The following is a 24,397-nucleotide window of genomic DNA, read 5'->3' as shown; positions in this document are numbered from 1 at the left end:
GGGCTTCTGTCTCTTTCAGGAAAGTGGACAGAGAAAGAAGAGAAAAGACTGGCAGAAGTAGTGCACGAGCTGACAAGCACAGAGCCAGGTGACATTGTCACACAAGGTGTGTCGTGGGCTGCAGTGGCAGAGCGGGTCGGGACGCGCTCGGAGAAGCAGTGCCGCTCTAAATGGCTGAACTATCTCAACTGGAAACAAAGTGGAGGCACCGAGTGGACCAAGGAGGATGAAATAAATCTGATCTTGAGGTTTGTTATTTTAGTTACTTTTAAAGGTTTGTAATATGTGTGCTAGCAGGATTCCATTGGGGTCCATTTTGCTGGTTTCCTAGACTGAAAATTCTAGAACCTTCCAAAAATCACTGCTGTGTTTACAGTTCCCAGAGATTTATTATTGAACATATTTTTTGTTTTTTGTTTTTTTAGTGAATATTAGTGTTCGTGAAAGGTGTCAGATTGAAAACCCTGGAGACTGAAGTCTTCTTTATTCCACAGAAAAGGTACAGCACAGGCAGCAAACCGTGCAAGCTTCCCACACGTTGCCCCACCGATGCGCTTTAACCCTTAACTGGAGGGTAGCTCAGTCTCCCTGCCCGTTCAGTCCTTGGCCTCTCTGCTGAGATGACCAACAAGGGTCAAGTGTGGTGGTGGTTTCTGTGATGTGGACATCTTGTCTACAAAGAGCTAAACTGAGACTGCAAATTAATTTCATGTAGGCCAACAAACACTGATTGGATATCAGCATCTCTGACTACATTTGAACTGGCAGCCTGGTAGTGACTTTGGAAATCTTTTGCTCTCTCCAGTCCTCCTCCCATTTTGAATGCCTTTAACTCAAGCTTTTTAGCCAGTGGATTTTTATGGGTTGGGTGGGAATAAAAAGCCAAGACATCCAGGGAATCTAAGGATTACTTACAAAGTAGGATTAACAAATTTACTCAAGCTGTTTGACATAAACTCAAAATGAGGAGCTTGATTCCACATTTCAGAATGTGCTGGGTATATTAGTATTTCTGGTTTGGTCTGTCCAGATAGCCTTTCCTTGTCCTACAGGGTTGGTTTTGGTAGGTTTTTTTTTCATTTTTACTTCTTTCTTTAGCTAGCAAGAGTGCTCTTGCCTTATTTGTGAAGAGGACTTTTCTTCCACAAAAATATTTTCCCCTCACTATTCACCTCTCTTTCATATCCTCTATGTACAGATAAGGGGAATTCAGAGATTTTTAGTGATTTCAGACAGATTCTGGTAGAGAAGAGTGTCCCTTATCTGGAGAGCCTGGTGGGATTGATTTATGAGGAAGTGTTTAATGCTGTAGTTAACTTCATCTACTTTGGCTAAGAAGCATCTGAGAGAAGGCAAAAATCTGTGTTAAGGACGGATGGTTGTTACTTAGAAGAAAACAAGTAAATATCATAACATGAAATTAATTAAGTGAATGTTCAGAGTGAATCTCAGGAAGTATTTCCTGCCTTGGAGATGTGTTTGGGGAATGTTTTCTCAAAAAGAAAAGATGCAAGTACCACCACTTGGAATGCTTCACGATAATCTGATCTAAGACCTAATGTATAAGTAAATAAGGAGAATAATCCTGCATGGCAAGGAGATGGACTGGATCATCTAACAGGTCTAGTCCATCTTCTGTTGTTTATGATTCTGCTTGACCTCTGGCAGCGTGGAGCCTTGGAAGCCTGTGTCGATTCCTGAGCTCTGGTGGGCTGGTCACTAGCATGTCGTTCTGCGCTGTTACGTGTGACACGGCCGGACGCGTGCAACACCCCTGCCGCTCTGGGGGGCCCTTTCTGACAGCTCAATGTTTTCTGTGTCCTGCCAGGATAGCGGAACTTGAAGTTTCTGATGAAAATGACATCAATTGGGACTTACTGGCTGAAGGATGGAGTAGTGTCCGCTCCCCACAGTGGCTTCGGAGTAAATGGTGGACCATTAAAAGACAGATTGCAAACCACAAAGATGTTTCATTCCCTGGTAATGTACTGCTTGCACACTTTCCTTCTGAAAGCTCCTTTCACATATGTCAGAGGAATAAGGCTGCATTTTCTTGTCTGCTTACAGCATTGCTGGCCAAAGAACACATTGCTCCTTTGCTGGAAGTTACTGGCCTCTTGGATCTGCTGGCTGAATTGCTCCTACGAGCAATCTTAAGTGTTTCAGTCAAACAGGCCAAGCTGACTTGTACAGCTAGACAGACTTTGCCATCCCTTCTCAGTTTGGTTAAAGTGAGAGTATGTATATAAGCAGCTCAGCTGGCAGATCTCACATGATGCTGATCTTTGGTATGGAGGGCAGTGACCTCTTCAGGTGGAAGAGGATATGTATCTGCAGCCTAACTATGGCCTCAAGTTAGATGTGTTGCCTATATGTTGTTAAAATGTAATTTCTGTCAGGTGCTGAGCCTTAGCTGTAGACAGAAAGCAGATCTACTACTAGCTGCAGTGAGGAGGAAGGGAGGAGTCAGGAGTATAAAGCTCCCTCAAATACATTTCATACCATTTCCCCGTTCTGGCTTGGAGAAACTAGTGCTTGAGCCAAAGGGGGATGTCTGTGACCTTCAGATCTCCCTTTGTCTTACTTGGGAAGAGGAAAGAAATCAGAGATTAGTCATGTCATAGTTTATGAAAGATGTAATTTAATGCACACTTGGTTGACAGTGTGGTTATATATTAGTCCTGCCTCAAGGCTGCAGCTGGGAGGTTACCATACATTAATAGGCGGTTGTTGCAGCAAATAATTCATAGATAAATGCAACACTGAATCAACAGGCTCTACTCTCTTTCCCCTGACAGAGGGGAGATGTTTAGGCAGTTTTCTGTAATGAATTCTAGAAAAGCTGAGGCCTCAGGTTTTGTAACCTGCTATTAAATCAGCTGCTCCCAAAGCAATTATAGAGAAGAAGGGTGGGTAGTTCTGTTGGAGCAATGGGCCTCCTCATGCACAGGTGAAGAATTGTGATGTAACCACTGTGGGATTCATTCTCTCTTGCTCCCCATTTTCAGTGACATTTCTGTCAAGCTCTTGAACAAATCTGCTTCCGTGTTGTAAAAGATTGGAGGATTTACTTCTAGTAGCAGCATTACACAGCTAGTGATACTGGCACTTGATTGTATCTTGGGGATATATCATGCATCATTTTAGAGAGTTCCAAAATTTTATGGCCTATGTGTTGTTTTTACCCCCAGGCATCATGAAGTGCCTGGATTCCATGAGGAAATCTAGTTCACTGCTGTAGTTGGCTATAAATGGTCTATGTATGTGCTAAATTTCTCGTTTCTGTATCTCTGGAGGTTGCTGAAGTTCCAGATTCTGTAGGATTTTGTTTGCTCTTTTCATCTTGGGTAAATCACCAATTGCAGCATTTCCAATGTGCTTGTTCAACCTGCTTTAGCATGAATGTTTTTTCTCTCAGTGCTCATAAAGGGTCTTAAACAGCTCCATGAGAACCAAAAAAACAATCCAGGGCACCAGCTTCCAGAGAACAAATGTGGCAGTGGCTTAGCAAACACTAACTCCAGCTCGGGGATGCAGCATGTGCAGATCCGCGTGGCTCGCTTGGAGGAGAGCACGGGCAGTGCCCCCAGCCCCATGGCAGCTCTGCAGATCCCAGTGCAGATCACCCACGTCTGTAAGTACTGAAACAAACCACTCACAAGGCCTGGAACTTGCTTCTGCTAAGGTGGTGAAGGAGAAGTGAGCATGACTTAAAGAGTTGTATTTATTCTCCCTTGGTCATGCCATAACTTGAGATGAATTTATGGTTCTGTTTGCCTGTTTCTAACTTTGTTAGCCAAATGTAGGATTGCTGTGGCTGTAGTTCCAAGAAGCTACAGTTGGAGCACCTGGACACAGGTGTTTGAGGTGTCCGTGTGTGTGTGTGCACACAGGAGTTTGTCACATAACCTGTTCTTTGAAAAGCCTTCAGTGCACAAACCTCTTAATGAAGATAGAGTGTGTATGTTTATTCCTTAAGCTGTTTCTGGTCACTGTTGTGCAGAGCAGTGAACATAATGTACAAGTTCTCCTTTTTTAAGTTACATAGACTGCTGTCCCTAAGTTCTGATGCAGGGCACTGAAGGGAAGGTATAAATGTGTTTTCCTAGTCCTTTATTATGCAATTATTTGTAGTCACAAGCACTCTGGAAAATGTTAGCTGCTAAGTCACACCAACATTCAGCCAGTATTCTGCTAAACCACTGTATTTTTTTAAAAGTTGATGCTTCCCATACTCTTAAGGATGAACTTTGCTCATTATCTAACACTGATTACCAGATCTGCTCTGAGTTTAGTTCTTTCTGCTTGATTTTGTAACTAATCTTATTAAGTAACTCCAGTCACATGCAGTCTGTCATCTGTACTGTATATTATTTTGCACCGTTTGTGATTTGTAAATTTTATTAGGAAAATTTAGTGCTTTGGTCTTGCTGATTACCAAGGTAGTTACAGAATATTCTGAGTTGGAAAGGATCCACATGAGTGATGGAGTCCCAGCTCTTAAATGAGTGGCTCATGCAGGGATTGCACCCACAGCCCTGGCATTATTAGCACCCTGCTCTGAGCTAAGCTCGTCAGTCTACAGACTGATTCTTCAGACTATGCTTCAATAGGCATTTGGCAAATAATTTTCTGTGTGTAATTTTAGTAGATCAGTCTATCTTAATCTATTTATTAAGTGCTAGCTTCATTTTATGGGGTTTATTTTCTAATTAGAATGACAGATGCCACCAAGCCAAGACCTTTTTGTCTGTCACAGTATGTCAGTAGTCTCAGACTTTGAATGAAGCTTGATCAAAGCTCATGAGCAGGCAAGATGGGCTGGGATCCTGGAACCTTTAGTCATTTCTGAATTGAATCCTGTAATGATTGTTTTCTGACTTCACTTGCCCATGTCTGCCTAACAAGCCTTTTCCCCCATTTTAGTCTGCTTTTCTGAAGAATTTCTGGTTGTGTAATCACAGTGAATATTATATTGTGTGTTTCACAGTCCCATGGGAGCTGAACCTATTACCCACTTTCCGCTGCATTTGGTAGAAGGCTCAAGGTTTCAAAGGGGCAATTCCTTAGGTTTTATGAATATACTGGCTAGGTGACTGACAGGCCACACTTTACAGCTCTCTGCTACTGGGTACCAGGAGATCTGCAGCAAGAAACCTTGAACATGCCACTACAACAATAATAGCTTCAAAATTGAGCTTTTATCTTCTTAAGAGACCAGAATTACTGTATTTTGCTGCTGCGGAGTCTGAGATGGCAAAGCTTCCAGTGCTTGGGTCACTGTTATCATCTTGTAGATCTTTTCCCCTTTTGGTATTTAGGAAATTACTGGAAAACCCCAGGCAGAGTATTAATTTGGTTTCGGCTTCCTGGAACTTGTGATTTTTTTTTTTTTTAAGACTAAATAGAAATTGTAATTATGGTTTTGAAGGTTGTTTGGACCTGGTGATCTTAAAATACCTGGTGCATCAACTGTTTCCAGTGCTTCTCTTCACTACTTTTAGAATTAGTGGAGCTAATTGCGTAAATAATTACCTAGTTTTAGTAAGAATACTTACAGCTTTTACACTGCAGTCATAACACACAGGATAGGCAAATATCTGGGAAGCATCTGAACTTTCATCAGGGATGAACATTCTGTGGAGGGCAGAAAAGATTAAAAATACAGAAAAAGAAAAAGAGGTCTGTGGAAAACACAACAATATTAAGCCTGACACTGGTTTAAAACAAGCAGTATGTGATCCAAAGGATATTATTGCACCAAAGGGCATCGTTACATTAGAACCTCTTGCAAATCTCATTACAAAAAGTAATTAAATCATGTCAGAAACTTTATTTTCTGCTTTTATTTCTGTGTGCTAAACCCATACTTACTTTCTTACCCATACTTACTTTCTTTGCTCTTTTGGATTGTAGAATGCTCTCTTTAAATAGAATTGTATCTTGGGTACCAATTAGAGAACCTTGTCATTAGGACTGCAGCCAGTTTTCTTTTTCCTCTTAGGGGAATTAACAGTACCCTGCCATGTATTAATTATAGTATGTTATGCTCTCTACAGGCCTGAACATTCTGGTTTACATACTTTTCTTTTTTTTTCCTTCCTTTTGCAGCCTCAACCGATTCCCCTGCTGCTACTGTTGACTCTGAGACAATAACACTGAACAGTGGAACACTACAGACCTTTGAGATTCTTCCAGTAAGTAACTGGTGTTTGTTACTGTGGCTTTTTCTTTTCAACCCAGCTGCTTCTTAGACTATAGAAGTGTGCATCTCCAAAAAAAAAAAAAAAGGTGGTGGGGGGGAAGGTTTTCAAGTAGAAAGAAAAAGAGTAAAAGAGTTCTAAAACTTATTTCTGAAAGTGTAATCCATTAGGGCTGCCGAGTAAACTGTGAATTATAGTTAAATGTTTTAAATTTGCTTCAATGCTACAAAGTTTTCCTTTGTGCTTGGATTTTTTTCATTGTTGAAATCTAACATAAAGGAGCCAGAGAAGGCTCCCAGCAATTAAAGATTGTCTCAGTTCCATTGTCCTGTAATTTGTAGCACAGTTTCCCTTCCATCTCAATGCAAAAGTAAGTTGAATTTGTTCCTTTTTTACCTGCTGATGTACAGCATATTACAGACCTGCTGGGCTCCTGCCCTTAATACTTGCCCTGGTAGCCTAAGGCTACAGGTGAGTTATTTTCTGCTTTTTGAGAGCAGTGCAGCAGTCAGTGCAGAAGGGATTGGATTGGTGTGGTGAGTTTCCAGGGGAGTTACAGTTAGGCTGGTTATGTAAATCAAAATGCTCCAGTATGTCCTGGGCACTGCCTTTGGGTATTAAACCTGTGTTGTCTTTGTAGTCCTTCCACCTCCAGCCGACTGGGACACCAGGTACCTACTTACTGCAGACCAGCTCGAGCCAAGGCCTCCCTTTAACGCTGACAACGAGTCCCACCATGACCCTGACGGCCTCGGCCGCTCCGGCCTCCCCGGAGCAGATCATCGTTCACGCCTTATCTGTGAGAGCTCTGGGCGGGGACAGCCCGGGGAAGGGAACAGCTGGGGGAAGGGGAACATTGTTATACAGGGCTCTGCACATGCCTGTTAAACTGGCAAAGCAGTTCCTAAGTCATGACAATGTTACTTTGCCTAAAATCCTGAAGACTGAGAATTTGGGGGTTTGTGTGTTAGTTTTAAAAAACAGCCTCAGGTTTCTTCAGAACTTTGCTTAGTGGGGAAGTTCTGAACAGAATGTCTCCATTTAGTGCTTGGTCCCCAGCAAAACCAAGTGTTGTTGTTTTGTGATGTTTTCAGTTACTCTCACAAGTAGATACTGGTCCACAACACTTGGATAGTAGTGACAGGTATTGTTTTTCTGCTAGAGGGAGGGAAGGGGAAGCAAACTGGAGATTGAATCACAAAAGTGATGAAAAATTCAGTGGAAAAAACACTTTCAAAACCTTTTGAATCTAGTGATCCTCACCTGAATGGTTGCTTCTTTCATGTTATTATGTATTTACTTTATTTGTGACTTAAAGAACACATGACACCACATTTAGTCTACAAAGTTGTTCTTTAGGAGCAGGAAAGGTCAACAGATGATTGGGCTGACATACTGTATATATAAAACTCTAAACTACAGTGAGCAATTGGAATCTTTTTGCTTGTATTTGCTTTAAAGATTTGTAGATAGTGACAGGAAAGTCTCTGACCTTGTTTGGGGTTTTGTTTGTCTCTTTTTTGCCAATGCTGCTGACAGCCAGAGCATTTGTTGAACACGAGTGACAACGTCACAGTGCAGTGCCACACGCCGAGTGTCATAATCCGCACCGTTGCTGCTGAAGACATCTCCTCCTCTGTCACCCAGACAGAACTGACTGTGGATGCAGACATTCAGTCAGCTGACCTGACAGATCCTCCAGACACCCTTGGAACAAATACTTTCCCACATGATATCCATCAGTCCAAGCTGAGTGACGAAGAGCAGTCAGCCTACAACGAAGATGATGCTTCCAAATTTAGCAGCAGGAATAGTAGAGAACTGATGGATGGAGTTATGGTAAGAACAGAGGAGGAGATTGCTGATGCTAGCCTGAAACAGAATGAGGATTCTCACTCTGGTTTACCCAGCGCTTACGTTACTGAGGTAAGGGAGGCTATAATACTTGATGTTTTCTGCTATTCTGTAGAATTATTTCATTGAATCTGTGGGCTTGTGTTAAGCTATTGGTCTGAAATATCTCAGTGATTTCATTTATACTGGTAGCTGAATGGAGAAAGATTAAGAGAGACTATTCAGAAGACATTTAGTGACAGGACAAGGGGGAATGGCTTCAAACTGAAAGTATGTAGGTTTAGATGAGGCATTAGGAGAAAGTTCTTTCTTGTGAGAGTGATGAGGCACTGGAACAGGTTGCCCGAGAAGCTGTGGGCTGCCTCATCTCTGGAGGTGTTCAAGGCCAGATTGGGTGGGCCTGGAGTGATCTTCAAGTTCCCTTCCCATCTAAACAATTCTGTGATTCTGTATCACAGTTCTACAAGTATTTGCTGAGATCCTCTATCATTGAGCTTTGTTAGTGAGTTATGAATATGAAAGTAACAGCATTTAATTTGGTACCAAGGCTTATATTTGACTTCGTGTGGAGCACTGAGCACCTCACTAGCTGAAGAGTTGCTTCACTACTTCAGTGTTCTTCTGCGTGGTGACAGTAGAAAGGTGGAACATTGGTGGCACTGAACAGGTGCCTTCAGGTGATTCCTGCTTGATGCTGCTTTAAACTGAGCTGTTAATTGTCCAACACACCTGCATCAACAGATAGATTGACCAAGGGAGGAGAGCTAGAGTATTTGCGTTTTGCTTTATGAGTCTAATAACATAATTCAAGATGTACCTCAGTTTTGAGGGCTTCTGTTAAACATCCTGCTCCAGTCAAGTATCTGTTAAAAGGGAATTTGAAACATTAAGCTACTTCTCTGTCCAGCCTCAGATTTATTCATCTCCAACACCTGAGATGCAGAAATGAGTTTATCCAAATGATTACAGCTATTTGGATTGTTTCTTTCAGTTGCTGGAATTATGAATATGACTAAGTCACAGAAAATAGAGGTGCTAAAAAGAAGATAACACTCTTTAGTCAGTACAAAATTCCTCTTCCTTTATGGGTTTGATTAGGTTGGAATTTGGGAAAAGATGGGTTAGAATGAAAACCCCTTGCTATTTTTTAGAACACTGTTCTCTACAGTAGCTGCATTTCTGCTTTATCAGCCTTGAAAATCCATCATTAATATGCTTTGTCCTTGTCTTTGAAGAAGCTTCTAATAGTGCATATCTGTTATGCTCTTACAAAAGGGAGAATCTTTGTACATTTCAAGTTTGCTACTACAGAAGCATCTGAATCCTGAATACATCAGAAGATGGGGATTATTCCATTTTCACCTTTCTTTGTCATGGTTGAGATAATTGTGATAAGATTTTCAACATTTGAGGCAGGCCATCAGCTTTTTATTCTAATTTTAAAACTTCAGCTTCTCGAGGTAGAATTAATAAACTTTTGATATTAACCTAGTTCCTAGTTTACCTTTGTACAAATTGCTCATGTCTAGCAGAATGTAAAACTAAACTTTTTTTTCTATACAGAAAAACAAACTGAATTTGTAATTCTAATTTGCCTTACTCTTCAAGTCAGATTCAAGTTTGACATGTGTACTTAAATTCCAGGAAATAGTGAACTGTCTGTGAGTAATTCTCACTGAAAAGTTACTCCAGAAAAACATGCCTACATTTTGTTTTCTTTAAGTCAGTGTTATTTTTATGAGCTTGCCAGGGTTGTATTGTCACTGTGGGTGGGTAGTGGGAGGCAGGCAGGCAGTCATGCTGCAGGGTTTTATTATTTCTGGCTGGGAAAGGTGCCCATTTGCCACAATGGCTTCTTTAGTTTTTCACGCCTCCTCTTCCCAGTTTCAGGCCTTGCAGCCCAGTGCTGCTGGTGGGCAGAGCTGTGTGCTCTGCTGAGAGCTGCTCCTGCAGGTCAGGCACACCATGCCCTTGTGGATGGGACCGAGAGCAGTTCACAGAGCTGCAGCACAGGTTGTGAGCTACTCTCCAGCAGCATCAAGGAGGGTGTTTTCAGACACCTGCCTTTGCAAAAATACTGTGCAGTTATGTAGAGAAACAAGTTTTCCTACAAAAAACAAGGTGAATGAACATCAGGATTTTCTTAAACACAGAGGGCTGTAACCCCTGAAAACAGTGACAAATCCAGGTACCTTCCATTGTGTCAGCAGCAGCTGCTAGCATTCTACATCAGGGATTCCTGAAGTTTGAACAAACCTTACACGTTAAACACAAAAACTGGAATCCAGATATCTCTGCTGGTTCTTGCAGTAATGTGTGGGATGACTTCACTGCACTTGTGGAACCAGGAGTGTGCTGTGGTACACTGACTCAGCCAGATGTGTTGCTACCATTCCAATACCACAGGAGCCAGGGAAGAGGCAGGAGCAGCAGCAATGGCAGGACTGGAAGAGAATGAGGGTATTGACAACTTGTACCTGGAAAGAATCAGTGTCTTGCCAATCTTATGGTATCATTAGGCTCAGCAAAAAAAGTCTGGAGCCAAGTTCCAGCCAGTGATAGACCAAGCAGGGTACAGCAAATAAAGGGGGTCTTTTGAGCTCTGTGTTCAGTGTCAGTGAAAACTTGACAACAGGAGTTGTGAAACGTAAGGTAAAGCTGTTGGGTTTGTGGAGCAGGTAGGTGCTATAATGGTAATGCTTCAGTCTCAAAACATCTAGACAGAAAGTAGTGGAAAAGCCTAATTATTCCTCTTCACAGACTTAATATTTGACTTTCAAGGGAACATTTTATCACAACCTTGCAGTGTCTCCCTTCCTCTCCACATTTCTTAAGAGGGTAAAATTCTTCTCATCTTGTTTTTGAGTGCCTGGACTAAGATAACATGCCCTATAAATGCAATAAACTATCTCAGGTGGTGACATTTCAATTTAATGAGATAAAATTCATCCAGGGTAGAGTATGGCTGAGCAATGCAGGTTTTTGTTTATGCTACCATGAATACACTCTCATGGCCTGTTCTGTGTTGTGCAGGACCTGGGTTCCCCAACAATAGAAGAACAAGTTGATCAGCCTACAATAGATGATGAGACTGTGCTTATTGTTCCTTCTTCCCATGGTTTTATCCAGGCAACGGATGATATAGATAATGAATCAGTCTTGCCCTTGACAACTCTCACAGGTATGACAGCCCCTGTCATTGAAGCAGTGTATAGAGCTTCTGAGTCTCTGCAGACAACACTTCATAGATCCTTGCTTTATCTTAAATAATTTTACATATCAGTGCTATGAAACTGCAAGTAACCTAACAAATACTCCTCCCCAGAGGAAGGATCTCCCAGTAGAGCCATCAGAGGGTCAGCACAGATAGTGCAATACCTGATGGATGCAAATGTGAGTCACACCATTGCATCCATATCTATCCATATTGGCCATCACTTACCTTCTCTGAAGATACTCAAACCCCACCTGGTCGTGGTCCTGTGCAAAGTGCTCTGGCTGAACCAGCTTTAGCAGGGGGTTGGACTAGAGGATCTCCAGAGGTTCCTTCCAACCCCAGCTATTCTGTGTTCCGGTGAAACTACAAATTGCAAACTGCCTAGTTTGAGCAACACTGCCTGTAATTGCTTAGAATTCCAGGCTACATTTCCCGCCTCCTAAGTTTGTATTTTCTATCTTGTTATAATGTCACAGCAACAGTTCTAATGCTTTTTGTCCCTTGCCAGATCCTATCCTACAACATCATGGAGATGGGTCACACATTATTGGCTCATCATTGGGCAGTCCTGACTCAGAAGATTCAAAGGATGTTGAGGATTTAGTGAGCTGTCACTGAGAAACAGCAGTGGTGTCCATTTTCTATTGACCATGTTTGCATTGTGAAGTTAGTTACAACCCTGTGCCACGTCTCCAAAGAAAGCAGTCACAGTCTGTCTCTTTGAACAGAAGCTTCCAGTGTGAAATGCCTACAGTGCACTTTCTCTGCTCAGGCTGTTTCCCTCATCAGGAGGGAGGACTGAGGTGCCACGTCTCACTGGGATGTTCCAGTGTGCTGAAGAGCCTCTGTTGCAGTGCTCACAGTGCTCAGATCCATCCAGTCAGTTCTGATCTGACTTGTTACTGATGTGCTGAACTGCACACATGGATAACTGGACAGAAGTCAAGGATTGTGGACTGTAGCCTCTTAGTGCCACAGCAAGTAGTAGTTTGCACAGGTTTCATGAAGAATTGGTGAGGATTTTTGCACTTACTGACTCTTGAAACACATGGAGTAAGAGACTGTTACATTTCAAGAAGGAGTAAGTTCCATCAAAGACTTCAGGGAGCATGGGCAGCATCGTGAAGCAGTGGTGTGTGTTCCCATCTCACCTGACTCGTTCACATGTCTGTGGCATAGGAAGAAGGCAGAAACTTATGGGACTTGCCTGGTCTTCTTGTTCCTGAGGAGTCCATTGCTGGCAATGGACAGAGCTCAGAAAGATCACTTGTGGAAAATCTTTTCTTGGTTGTTTTTTTTTTTTTTTTTTTCCTTTCATCACTACAGCAAGCTAAATAAAAAGGGAAGGGCTATGAGAAAGGGAAGCTACTGGGACCCACTGGTCTCCCCCAACAAGCTTGGAATTTCTTGGAGATTGTTGTGAGTAGGTTGGAACGTTTGTCTCTGTTGCTGTTTACCTGACACTACCAGCCACCTCTCCAGACATGATTTCTGCAGCAAGTTAGTAAATGGGGAGTGGTGTGGAGGTGACAAATTCTTGGAGGAATAGCTCTGTGAGAGTCTGGACGTAGGGCCTCGAGGCAAAGAAGGCCAATTAATTCCTGCATTGTTTGAAACAGACACTAGGCTGAACAGCAGCCTGTTAGCTAGGAATCAAGAGAAAAAGCTATAGAAACTAAAGACTTGTATAAATTATTTTATTTATTTCTGTAATTAGCTCTTCATAATCAAGAGTTGGTCTTTTTCAGTCTGTGGTTTTGTTAATGTGAAAAATAAGTTGTAGTTTTAAATGGTTGCCTAGGGAACAGAAATAATTGTATATTCAGTTTCAACAAAATAAAGAGTATTTGTCTTACTTGACTGTAAGATGCCATTTATTTATACTGCCACAGATCCTTTCAGTGCTGCAGTTTATTTGTACAGTAATAAAAAAAAGTGCATTTTTTTCCAAAATGAAAAAGCTTGTGCCATTCTGAAACATCAGTACAACTGGAATGTTCATTAAGCGCAACAGTAGCTCTTCAAAAAAAAGCAGAATGTCACGTCTTATGGCAATAATTCTCCCCAACAAGAGGGATATTACATATACATTTACATGAAAATCATGTACTGATTTATCCTTGCACAACCCACTTTTCTCTCAGGCTGATGGTTCTCACTTAAATGTCTCGAGTAGAGCTGAGAGCTGAGCTGGAAGCAGTCTGACACAGCAGCATCATTGCTGGGTATTCCCAATGTCCTTCATTTACCCACTTCATGGAAGTACAGGTTGGCACATATACATAACATGACAATAGAAAACAATATGTAGTAAATTAGATTTCTAAATTTGGGTTCCAGGTCTCCTTGTCGATACCAGTAGATCTAGAACAGAAGAAGAGTTTGTGTTATTTCAATAGGCCAGGTCTTTGAAGGAAACTATTTTTAGTAACTGAACAGGCAACTTGCAAGGTTTACTTTTGGGGTTTTTTTCCTTCCTGTAAAACAATCCAACTTCTCTGGCCAGAGGGACTGAGTGTGTGTCTGTATGTGAAACAGGCCCTGAGGACATGCTCTGTCTGGTCAGCTTTGCTGAGGGGGGGGAGAGTGGGTGGCTTAGCTGGAGGTGTTTTAACTCTCAAAGCTGGCTCCACCCTGGTGGATGAGGGCAACCAGCAGCTTTGCACTAACACAGTCTATTCTGGGCAGAGTCGTGGCCACCAACTGTAGGATCAAAAACTGGGACTGGCCGGGCATTGCAGAGCAACTTCCCAGCATACCCAGTAGTGAGGGGGTCAGGGCTGCTCCAGGTCACAGCTGGAGGAAGGAGAATGCTCCAAGTATGAAAAGCTACAGCAGAAGAAGGAGCCACCAATGTCCCTGCCCGTGGAAGGGGGGGTTGGACTACATGGTCTGACAGCTCCTTCCAACCCAAACCATTCTGTGATTCTGTGAACTCAGACCTGCCAGTTCCCTTTGCCAGTGCTTGGGACCAGCTCCCTTGGAATTCTGCAGTTAGAGGAACATCTTCCACTTGCTGTAGCTTCCTACCCCTGTAACCCATGCCCTGTGTTTGAAAGGTCACTGACTAATGCAAGTGCATGGCTGATCCCACTTCAGGTGTCTTCTGCAGCACAATCCATCTCTGCATTCCCATGTCAGTGCTCTGCTCCCTGGTTTCCTACTCTGTGTCTCCTCTGGCAGCTGTGGGTGGCTCTGCCACAGAGGTGACAAGTCTTGCACCACAGCTGGGCTGCAGGAGTTGGCTTAGTTCACACACTTACTCTGCAGTAAATACAAAACTCACTGCCATTCCCTCATTGTCAGCTCATGTTGTGGAGGCAGGAAAGCTTTTCTAGGAGAGTGTAAAAAAGAAGGCAGCACCACATAAAGCAGATTTTATTCAGAGCCACCGACTCAAAAGCACGGCAAACGTGGCGGTACTTACAAGAATGCCAGCAGAAATGCAACACAAGGAGATGCAGAAAGCAAAAAATACATTCACAGGTTTTGGAGGTAGTTGTGGGAAGACAAAAGCACTGATTAGAGTGACCTGTATGGAGGAAAACAAAGATGAGGATTTCACTCTGGCCAGAGCTGCAGTGAGAAGAGACTCAGCCCAAGGTCTGGAGCAGCACAGCGCTCACATCCTGATCTGCTCACCCCTCCCTGGCCTCTGACTCCCACCCCTGAGGAACTGAAGGAAAATGTGCAAGTCTGGAGGAAAACTGCTTTGATACAGCTGCACACTGAGAGGAGTGGGAAAAAAACTTTGCCAAAAGCTTTGCCACGCTGGCTCACTGCCAGCAACCACCCTCCAAGTGACCCTGAAGCCATCAGGCCCAGAGGTGCACACTGCCCATGTAGGAGCATCCCTTCAGCCAAGAGTTCCACCAGCTGGCACCTCACCTGTCCCCAGAGCCTCCCTGCACCTCAGCTCTCCAACAATCCCCCCATGGACCACACTCATGGTCTCCAGTCGTGACGGTGTTGGGTTTGTCTTTTAAGCTTGGGGAAAGCACAGCTCAACACAAAGGGACAAACTTTGGAAATACTTATATAAGCCATAAATAGAGGACAATAAATCATAAATAGAAGGAAATAGAAGCAAACAAGCTCTCCTGGCACATAAGTGCTTTGTTGTCTCACCCAGCCTCACATTCAGCCAGGATGGACAATCTGCCAGAGAACTTCAAGGATTTTATTGCAGCTCTTAAAGAAATGTATTCCTCTTCTCCTGTTGTCAAAGAGTTTCAAAAGACAGATATGTCCCAAAATGACTGCCTGCCCTAAATCAGAGCCTCTTTGGTCATTGGAAGCTTCACCAGCCATTTTTGGGAAGGAATTCTGTTTTTCTCCCTGTCACTTAAAGATGCAACATGGGGTGGGATGGGAGATACTTACTACAAGCAGCAAGGTTGTTAAGCCACCAACAACAAGATTGATGATTCTGTCCTGAAGAAAAGAGAAGAGTGTTATATGTACCTAAAAAACCAACAACAAAAAAAACCCAAACTGTATAAAACAGAGCATTAACCAACAGCACTTAGAGCACCAGCCAGGATCCACATTATTGCCAGCACACACAAGGCTTCCTGCTCAGCTCTGCCCCACAGGAAGGCTTCTCCTCCCTCCACAGACCCCAGGGAGGTTGTGCTGGTCAAGGCCTCGTGCAGCAGGTTTGCTCATTTAAAAATGGCTTCTCTGCTACATCTAAATCGATTACAGTTGTGCAAATTGTATTTAAATTTTTTTTTTTTTTAAAGAAGGAGTTCACAGATGGAGGTTGTCAGAAAAAGCTTTTTTTAGCCTCACTGCCTGAGAATTTATAGACTGATAGAGTCTTAGGTGGGAATTTGTGGGCTGCTGGCAAGGAGGTGAAGCGTTGCCCACACCCTAACACCAGCAGATTTGAAGACACACAGTGGCTCTGCTTGGACAGACAGATATCCCCCTTCACTTCTTTCTGCTGCTCCTGAACAGTATAGAACAACTGGGAGCTCACAATCTTTTTGCCCCTGTGAGGAAAGACCCCTCAGTGACAGCATCAGTCCCTTCCCAGTGGCACCAGGGCAGGGGCTGGCTGTGACACTGGGTTGTGTGACCATGGGCTCAGAGGAGCACCCACAGCAAGACCCTGTACTGATGAACCTTCTGGAGTGAAAACAAAGGAAAAGGAGAATATTCCAATCCCTGCCAGCACACTGCCTCCTCCCTAGTGCTGCTCTGAGTATAACCATGTCTCACCACATGCACACAGCCAGGTGTGGCACCCCAGATGGCTGACAACTCAAACCGAAGGCTAAAACAGCTACAGCAGAAAAGTGCAGAGAGAAAACACCCCAGACTTCTATTAAGTGTACTGAGAGTCATTAAGTAGGTATGGTGAAAGGAAAGTGAGAAAAGAGTTTGAGCAGTGAAAGTATTTTGCCCAAGACATCCCAGCCAGCAGGCAGGGCAACACAGGCTTCCCTCCACTGCTCTTGCACTGTTCTTGCCTCCTAGAATTTGGATTTGTAGAGAGAGAAGTGCCAGGTCATCAAGAAGTAACTCATGACAGCAGCAGGGCACTAGAAGAAAGCAAAGAGGAGGCAGAGAGCAGTAAATGTTTTTGTGGGACACCACCAGCCCTGCCTAAGGCTGTGGAGCTCAGGCTGAAGTGGTTCAGGAACAGGTGGATGCTGTCCCCTGGTTGTGTTCATCCCCAGGGGACAGGGCCACAGCAAGCAGACTCCAAAACCTCTTCTATTAGTCCCCAACTCCTCTTTGTAAAACAAAACCACTGATGCTCCTGCAGCCCAGAGGCCCCAAGCTGTGGGGGAGCAGCAGTGGCTGCAGCAGTGGGAAGTGACCCCCCCCCTCCATAGGAAATTGTCACCAACATCCCCTGTGCAAGGTCCTCACCAGCCAGGCACAAACCTCTTCTCCTCACTGGCATTTCCACACATGGAGTTGGTGATGTGACAGCAGCCTCTGAGAGCCAGCTGTGAGACACCCACCACTAACCCCAGGAAGGAACCAAGAGAAGAAACCCCAGGCAAACAAGAGAAGCAACTTGAAAAGTACAAGCGTGAAATGCTCCATGAGAGCACATTGTGACAGCTCAGCTGGACTCCTCCTCCTCACCTAAAATAAGAGCTCAAAGCTGACTTTAATTTAGGCAGGACATGGAAGGGTCCTTACCCCAAAAGCCACTTCAGTACCAGGAGAGGATGGCAGTTTTGCTGTGCCCTTACCCTGCAGACCTGGCTGAGCCCACCAAGGCAATGTTACAAAGGGGGACCAGAGCTGGCATTCAGGCTCTGCTCCTCCATTCAGGGTGGCAAGAGGTGAGCAACTGGAGCCCTTGTGCCATGAGGAGATGGGCTTCCAACAGCAGAGATAGCAGGGAATGCCAGGGAGCCAGCTGCAGAACTGGCAGTGGGTCACCAACCTGCAGAGCTCACCTGGTGAGCACAGTCACAGCCAGCTCTGCAGAGAGCTCAGAGGGATGGACACACAGTCAATCACCATCCAGAAACTCAGCCATGACTGTGCTCCTCATTCTCTAGAGACCCATTGTGCCAGGACAGGCTGGACTGGCAGGAGAAAACAAGGGGGTCAGACGTGACAGTGATCATGGAGCATTTCTCTCTTGACTGTTTCAGTGGTGTGGGAGAGAGCATCCTCCAGCACAGGATCTCACACTGCTGGCTGAGGGACCTCCCAGTGCCAGCAGGATCAGGCACAGATGCCAGCAGAGGAGCAGTGGCATACAGTCCCTGCAGCCAGGGCAGCCCTTTCCCCTGCTTAAACCTGCGGGCACTCAAATTTTCAAAACACACTGCTGGCACAAGAAGATATTTCAGGATGCAGGGATTAGAGACACTGATCCTGAAATCCTGGGCTTGGTGAAGCAGTGAGAGGCTGTATTCCCCAGTCCCTACTGACACTTCAGTCCCAGGCAGCTTAGCACAGCAAAAAGGTTAAAAATACTCAAGCAGAGGCCAAGAGGGCTAAAGGGATTGGGGATGACGGAGCCTTTCACCTCCACACTGTGTCCGAGTGCACAGCCCGGCCAGGGCAGACACTGCTGGATGCTGGGCATGCAGAAACTGGCAGTGGACAGCCTTGTGTCCTACAAGTCACCCAGCTGGCACAGCAGGCTCTTACAACCAACACAGCTGATTCAGGAAGGATTTTTCTCCAGCATCACTATGTACTGTGATAGCTGCTAGAGAAAAAGACAAAAAAAACCCCAGCAGGCACACCAAAACAGAGAGCCTGCAGCTGCCTGAGGTCACCTGGACCAGCACAGGATACTGGCACATACACACCAACTTCTGATAGAGCCCAGCAGTGCCTCCATGGGGGTCCCCATTCAGCCAGCCAGCTGCTGAGACATAGTGAGCTGTTGGCCAGACAGGAGATGAATTCCATGTTTTACTGTTGCACAAGATGCATTTTGAAACAAGAGGGTTTCTGCCCTGTCCTTCTACTCCAGGGAGGGTATTGCAGGGGCTGGAGGCATCAGACTTCTCCCAGGGAGCCTCTGCAGTGCAGAGGTCTCCCTCCATCTGCCTCTGGGAAAGGGACATAAGGTCAGGAAGCGTCAAATCCTTGCAAAGCATGTGGGCACAATCCAGGATTCTTTAGGATCTGGGTCAAGGTTGCCTGGAGCAGCAGGGAAACTGAGGCTAGACTGGGACTATATCTGCACTCCCTCCACAGGCTGTGAGAGTGGCAGCTTTGCTCTTCACTCCATTTGAGCTTGGCACCTTCCATCCTTGAATCCTCCAGGTTAGCAGCATGTGGGCTGAGCCCCCAGGGATCCTGACAGAGGCTTGGCCAGGAGAAGGGAATGAGCAGGTTCCCTGGAGTGAGGGTACCTGGTGCCATCTCTGCAGGAGTGACAGAAAGGCCATTTTTATGCCTTACATCAGCAAGTCCAGATGGTCAGCAGCCATTGCACCCCGTAGGGGATGCCTGAATGCAGTGCCAGACCCAGCCTGGTGGAATTGCAGGCAATACAGGCTGTGCTCAGGGCCGTGCTGGACACCCACCCTCTGCAAGACATGGGGACTTCCTGGTGTGTCCTCAAAAGCTCATCATTCCCATCCCAAGCTGCTCAGTCTCTCTATTGCCTTCTGCTTCCAACCCATAGCAATCAACTCCCACCCACTCAAACGCTCCCACCATGGAGGAACCCAACTTTGAACTTCTCTCCTGAGGAGTGCTGCAGCTGTGACACTCTGTGCCCTCTTTGCCACCGTACAGCTGTGCCTTACCTTGTCTCATACCCACTCACTGCCAGCACTGCATCCCTGGAGAGCCCAGCTGCATCCCCAGTGCCTGGCACTCAGCAGTGTCGTGTTCCTGCCCTCCCTCTGCCCACCAGCCACTTCTTTGGCACCACCTTGCCCCAGACTCTGCTCAGCAGTCACACAGGAGAGCCAGCTTGGCAGGAGCAGCTGGACCATGGCAGGGCAAAGAGGAGGATGCTGCTGCCCAGCTCTGCCACCCTCAGAGTGGCTTTACCCTCAAAGTCAGCAGCTTGGAGACCAGGAGAGTGCAGGAAGGTAGGAATAGGGAATCCCCATCTCTACATCCATTTCCAATAGCTGGCAAGGGTGGGAGACCCCTAATTTTGGGCACAGGGCTTCCGGGGCACAACGCTGTCCCTGCCCCTCCTTGTGGCCCCAGCCCGAGCAGAGGATCCCGGTTTGCCACTGTCAGCCATCATCTGCAGAGAGCCAGAAGCAGAGCTGGAGTGTGGGCAAACACACTTCTCCCGGCAGACCAGCTCCCGTTTAAAGGCAAAGTTTAGCTTTTCCATTTCTGACACAGAACATTCCAGTTCGGGACCTCACCAGCGTCCGTACCTAAGCAACCGCAGAGAATCAGGGAGGAAACCTTGGCCAGCACAGCGGTCCCCTGTCTGTGGGACACGGGTACGGCAGCGAGAGGCCATCGGCTGCTCGGCCCATCTGACAGGTTCCAAAAAAGCCACAGGAGACAGGCAGGGGGTGAAGTGCAGGACGCTGGATCCCCCTTAGAACCCAGGAACTGAGATCAACACCCCACCTTTTTTATTTTCCGCTCTCCCTTGCGAGAAGAGGCATGGCTGGAAAAAGACAGGGATCAGGGATCGAAGGCTTAACCTGGGCTGAAAAGTTTGGGAGTTCCGTGCCAGGACTGCCTCCCGGACTGCTCTGATGGCACATCCCAGTCCCCAGAAGCGCCCATCGCTGGGAGCTTCCCAAAATCCCTGACCAAGGACCGTCCACCAGGACCCAAGCGCCCCAACACCTCCAGTGCTCCCCATCAGGGCAGCACCGCTGGTGGGGATACCTGTCCCCCCTCAGTTCATCTCCCTGGGGTCCTGCCTGTCCTCCTATGCCACATCGTTCCATTTCCCCCCCAAAATCCGGTCGGTATCACTTTGTTCTCATTAAACATTATAATTGTAGCAGCAGTTCCGAGTTCTTGCAGGGAGGGCGGTGGTGGACTCGATACACTTCTGAATAATCTCAGGCAGTTTCAGCCTGCACCCCCCAAAGACACACAAATGTGGTAACCCCTCCTAAGAGGGGACAGCCCCAAGTCCCAGACGGATGATGTGACACCTCCAGGTACCGTGGTTCCCGAGGGATCCCGGTGCCGGGCGGCCCCAGGAGCCCCCTCCCCAGCAGAGCCCCGCAGCAGCGCCGAGAGCCGAGCGGCTTACGGGGATTGACACCTGAGGAGCCGCTGCTGCCACACGTCAGCCAAGGAGCCACCGCCGGCTCCTCCAGCCCGGGAGGAAAATCAGTTCCCCGGAAGGCACCAAACGCAGCCCCCCCATCCCCATCCCCATCCCCATCCCCATCCCAATCCAAGATCCCCCAAACGGGGTGAGAGGCGGCCCGGGGTCGCAGGGCACACCCGGATGGGACACCGCGGCTCTGTCACCCCCTGCCCGTGCCCAAAGCCCTTCCCAGCCCCACTCCCAGGGTTCCCCCCGAGCCTGGGACCCCGAGCCCCAAGTTCCCGATAGAGTTTTGGGGGGATGTTGCTTTGGGGAGGATTATTTGAAAGTTGATTTCCTTGCGGGGAAGAGGAGGGAATTGTTTTGTGAGTTATTTGGAGAGGGGGTCTTGCAGGAAGGGTTTAGTTCTGGGGATATCGTTTGGTTTTTTTAAAAATTTGGCGCGGTGTTCGTTTGGGGTTGATGGATTATTTTTTGTTTGGGGCACTGATTGGGAGATGGTTGTTTTTATTTCAGGGTTTTTTTTAATAATTACGCCAAATTGAAGCTTTTCCTTCTTTTGGAATTTGGGGGGCTCCTTTTATATTTTTTCACTGCGGTGCAGCCTTTCTGATTTTTGATGCTGTTTTGGAGGGGGACCGAGGATTCTGTCTTATTTCATAGGGATTTTTAAATTTGTTTGCAGGATTCGGGCAGGTTCCTCGCTCGGGCCGGCCGCTCGGCTGCCTGCGGCGCTCCGTGCCGAGCCCGGGGGCAGGGGGTGGCGAGCTGCCGCTCTCCGGGGCGGCCGGGAGGAGGTTCCTCATAACCGGGGGGCATTTACCCCGGGAGGGTGAGGAGGGGGGGCACTACGGGACTTTCTGCTGCATTTCCTCCGCCGCGGTTTGCTTTGGCGGGGGGCTGTTTTGGGGGAGGGGGGTGCCGGGGGTGGCCGCTGGCGCGGCGGAGCGCAGTCCCTTACCCTGGCCGAGGTCTCCCCGAAGAGCGGCCGGTTGTCCGCGCCGCCGGTGCCGTACCCGCGGGCGGGGAATCCCTCCATGGCGCGGGGGCGCTGCGCCGGCGGCCGCGGGGGGGCGCCCGCTCATGCTGCGCCTCCGCCCCGCCCGCCCTGCGCGCCCCGGGAGGCACCGACACCGGCACCGGCACCGGCACCGGAGGGGCGGAGCGGCGGCACCGACACCGACACCGACACCGGCACCGGCACCGGAGGGGCGGAGCGGCACCGGCACCGGCACCGGAGCGGCGGCAACGGCACCGGCACCGGTTCCGGAGAGGCGGAGCGGCACCGGGCGGGGCGGAGCGGCGGGAGCGCCCCTCGGGCGGGACCTGCGCGGGTGCGGAGCCGCCAGCCCGGCCTGCGCGGGGTGAGGCGGGGCCAGCGCTGGCTGGGCCGATTTGTTGCTCAACAAAGTTGCGGTATTTGAGCAAATCTCATTAGGGATGATGATAGGCAGCTTGGAGGAAGGAGCCTGATTTGATTTGGTTTTGATTCTATTTGATTTTTCTTATTACAGGTTTTATTTTCTTATTCTTTTTGTTTTCTTTTATTTTGTTTTCCTTTATTGTGTTTTACTCTCATAGAATCGTAGAAGCAGAATATGCTGAGTTGGAAGGGACCCAAAAGTAACATCAGTGCAACTGCTGTCCCCGCACAGGACACCCCACAAACCTCAGCCTGTGCCCAAGAGATTCTCCAAACCTTCTTGAGCTCTATCAGGCTCAGTGCTCTGAGCACTGCCGTGGGGAGTCTGTTCCAGTGCCCAACCACCCCCTGGGTGTAAAGCCTTTTCCTAATATCTAACCTAACCTTTATTTTTACAGTCGTTGTGTTTTTCTTATTTTGTAATTTATTTTATTTTACTTTATTCAATTTTACTTTATTTTTAAGGGCTTATTTATTTATTTATTTATAAACATCTGATCCTGCTAGAGCTGAAAAATGAACTTGTGCCCTCCTGGTCCCCTACATGAGTTACCCGCCTAAACTAGATAAAAGAGAGGGATTATTCCTGGATCTAGGATTGGTAGCAGTAAAACTCTTTTCCTATATACATTCCTTAGCCAAAGTTATCCCATGTCGCAGCTGCTGCTGCTGCTTTGGAGTTTATGATGGGTTTGCATGTAAGAAAGCCTGGAGGCATTAATTTTATTGTTATTTTAAATTTTTTAAATTTTATTTTAATTTTATAATTAAATTTTATGTTTTTATTTAAATTAATTTCTATTGGTTCGGGGTTTTTTTTTCTTTTTTTTTCTTTTTTTTTTTTTTTTTACTTCTTTAGTTAATTTCATTTTCTTTTTTATTTACATTGTTGGTCTCAGAAAATAGCTTTCTTCTTGGATATCCCCCAGACCATCATGGATACAACCTTTCTCCAAGTGCATTTTAGGATGAAAAGAAACCAATTAAGATGCATTAAATGTTGTAAATTCCAGGACAGATTGTAAGTTTTTTGTTCATATGAGCTCTGTGGTTTCCCCCGACCCTGCTCTCTCCAGGAATTCCAGAGGGTTTTTGCCCTGAGAGACAACTCCCATAAATATCACTGGAATTTAGGAGAAGTAGCATGGCCATTTCCTTCTTGCTGAATAGAAAGGATTTACAGGCCAGGTCTGTAGGTGAGAAGATCAGAAAGAAGAACACCAGCTGCAGACAGGAGCTGTCAGAGCAGTTGCTCTGTTGGTGGCTCCAATTCCTGTCACCAAGGTCCTCCTGCAGGCCACTGGCCTCGCAGGCTGGTGGGAGCTCCCCAGCTGTTGAGCAAGAGCCCGGTGAAATCAGCTTCTCTTGCGAAACATTTCTGTCATTTTAGGTCTCAAGTGCTTGCCCTGGGGCCGTGCTGTGCACACAGGGCTGGAGCACTGAGCACTCCATCTGCTCTCAGCCTCTGAGCTCAACAGCTCGGAGACCAAAGCCCAGCCGCCTCAAAGGGGAAAGGTACTGAATTCCAGTGAGGCTGGGAAATCATCACAGCCTCAAAGGGGAAAGGTACTGAATTCCAGTGAGGCTGGGAAATCATCACAGCCTCAAAGGGGAAAGGTACTGAATTCCAGTGAGGCTGGGAAATCATCACAGCCTCAAAGGGGAAAGGTACTGAATTCCAGTGAGGCTGGGAAACTGTCACAGCTTTGCTGGGGTACCTGTTGCCGATTCCCCGACTTCTGGGACTCTGGCTGGCCCTCCCAGGGGGCTCCCCTGTTGGGGGAGACCCTTCTGGAGTGGCCTTGTGTCAGGAAAGAGAGACTCACTGGATCTTTTTGGTCTTCAGGTTCTTGTTTATTGTTATCTTATCTAGAGTTTTGCATGCTGTCTACGCCAGGCTCAGTGCACTGGAAAAGTGCCACAAAAATGGCCAACAATCTCTTGTTCCAAGGTCTTTTAGAGCTAAACTATCCAATTAAGAACTGACACCTAGA

At 46.5% G+C, this 24,397-nt stretch overlaps 3 protein-coding genes across 3 annotated transcripts in view; 2 read left to right on the top strand and 1 right to left on the bottom strand.

Moving 5' to 3' along the window:
* The window catches only part of DMTF1 (cyclin D binding myb like transcription factor 1), a 29,056-nt gene extending 15,927 nt beyond the window's left edge, over positions 1–13,129 (top strand). The window contains exons 10-17 of the mRNA XM_030237738.2: positions 20–248; positions 1,829–1,980; positions 3,419–3,634; positions 6,112–6,197; positions 6,844–7,002; positions 7,743–8,129; positions 11,091–11,238; positions 11,783–13,129. Coding sequence (XP_030093598.1) covers positions 20–248; positions 1,829–1,980; positions 3,419–3,634; positions 6,112–6,197; positions 6,844–7,002; positions 7,743–8,129; positions 11,091–11,238; positions 11,783–11,892 — 1,487 coding nt within the window. The 3' untranslated portion in view covers positions 11,893–13,129. The remainder of the gene's footprint in view (positions 1–19; positions 249–1,828; positions 1,981–3,418; positions 3,635–6,111; positions 6,198–6,843; positions 7,003–7,742; positions 8,130–11,090; positions 11,239–11,782) is intronic.
* DCLRE1C (DNA cross-link repair 1C) overlaps positions 1–24,397 on the top strand; it is a 77,015-nt gene that overhangs the window by 22,900 nt on the left and 29,718 nt on the right. The window lies entirely within an intron of this gene.
* TMEM243 (transmembrane protein 243) lies at positions 13,131–22,035 on the bottom strand. Its single transcript, XM_009086875.4, has 4 exons — positions 21,942–22,035; positions 15,658–15,708; positions 14,702–14,806; positions 13,131–13,638 (listed from the first exon to the last, which is right to left on the bottom strand). The coding sequence occupies exons 1-4, from the start codon at positions 22,017–22,019 to the stop codon at positions 13,516–13,518; spliced, it is 357 nt and encodes a 118-aa protein (XP_009085123.1). The 5' UTR covers positions 22,020–22,035; the 3' UTR covers positions 13,131–13,515.

The sequence above is a fragment of the Serinus canaria genome, chromosome 1A (genome assembly GCF_022539315.1).
Source record: "Serinus canaria isolate serCan28SL12 chromosome 1A, serCan2020, whole genome shotgun sequence".
NCBI lineage: Eukaryota > Metazoa > Chordata > Aves > Passeriformes > Fringillidae > Serinus > Serinus canaria.
Note: the sequence above shows the minus strand (reverse complement) of the source record. Positions and strands in the feature narration are given on the sequence as shown.

What these genes read in the sequence shown, in the direction of transcription:
- TMEM243 (XM_009086875.4), bottom strand. Translation starts at nt 22,019, where the DNA reads ATGGAGGGATTCCCCGCCCGCGGGTACGGCACCGGCGGCGCGGACAAC. An exon ending in TCGGGGAGACCTCGGCCAGG is followed by an intron (nt 15,709 to 21,941) that starts GTAAGGGACTGC and finishes TCTTTTCTTCAG; the next exon opens with GACAGAATCATCAATCTTGT. An exon ending in TAACAACCTTGCTGCTTGTA is followed by an intron (nt 14,807 to 15,657) that starts GTAAGTATCTCC and finishes TCCTCCATACAG; the next exon opens with GTCACTCTAATCAGTGCTTT.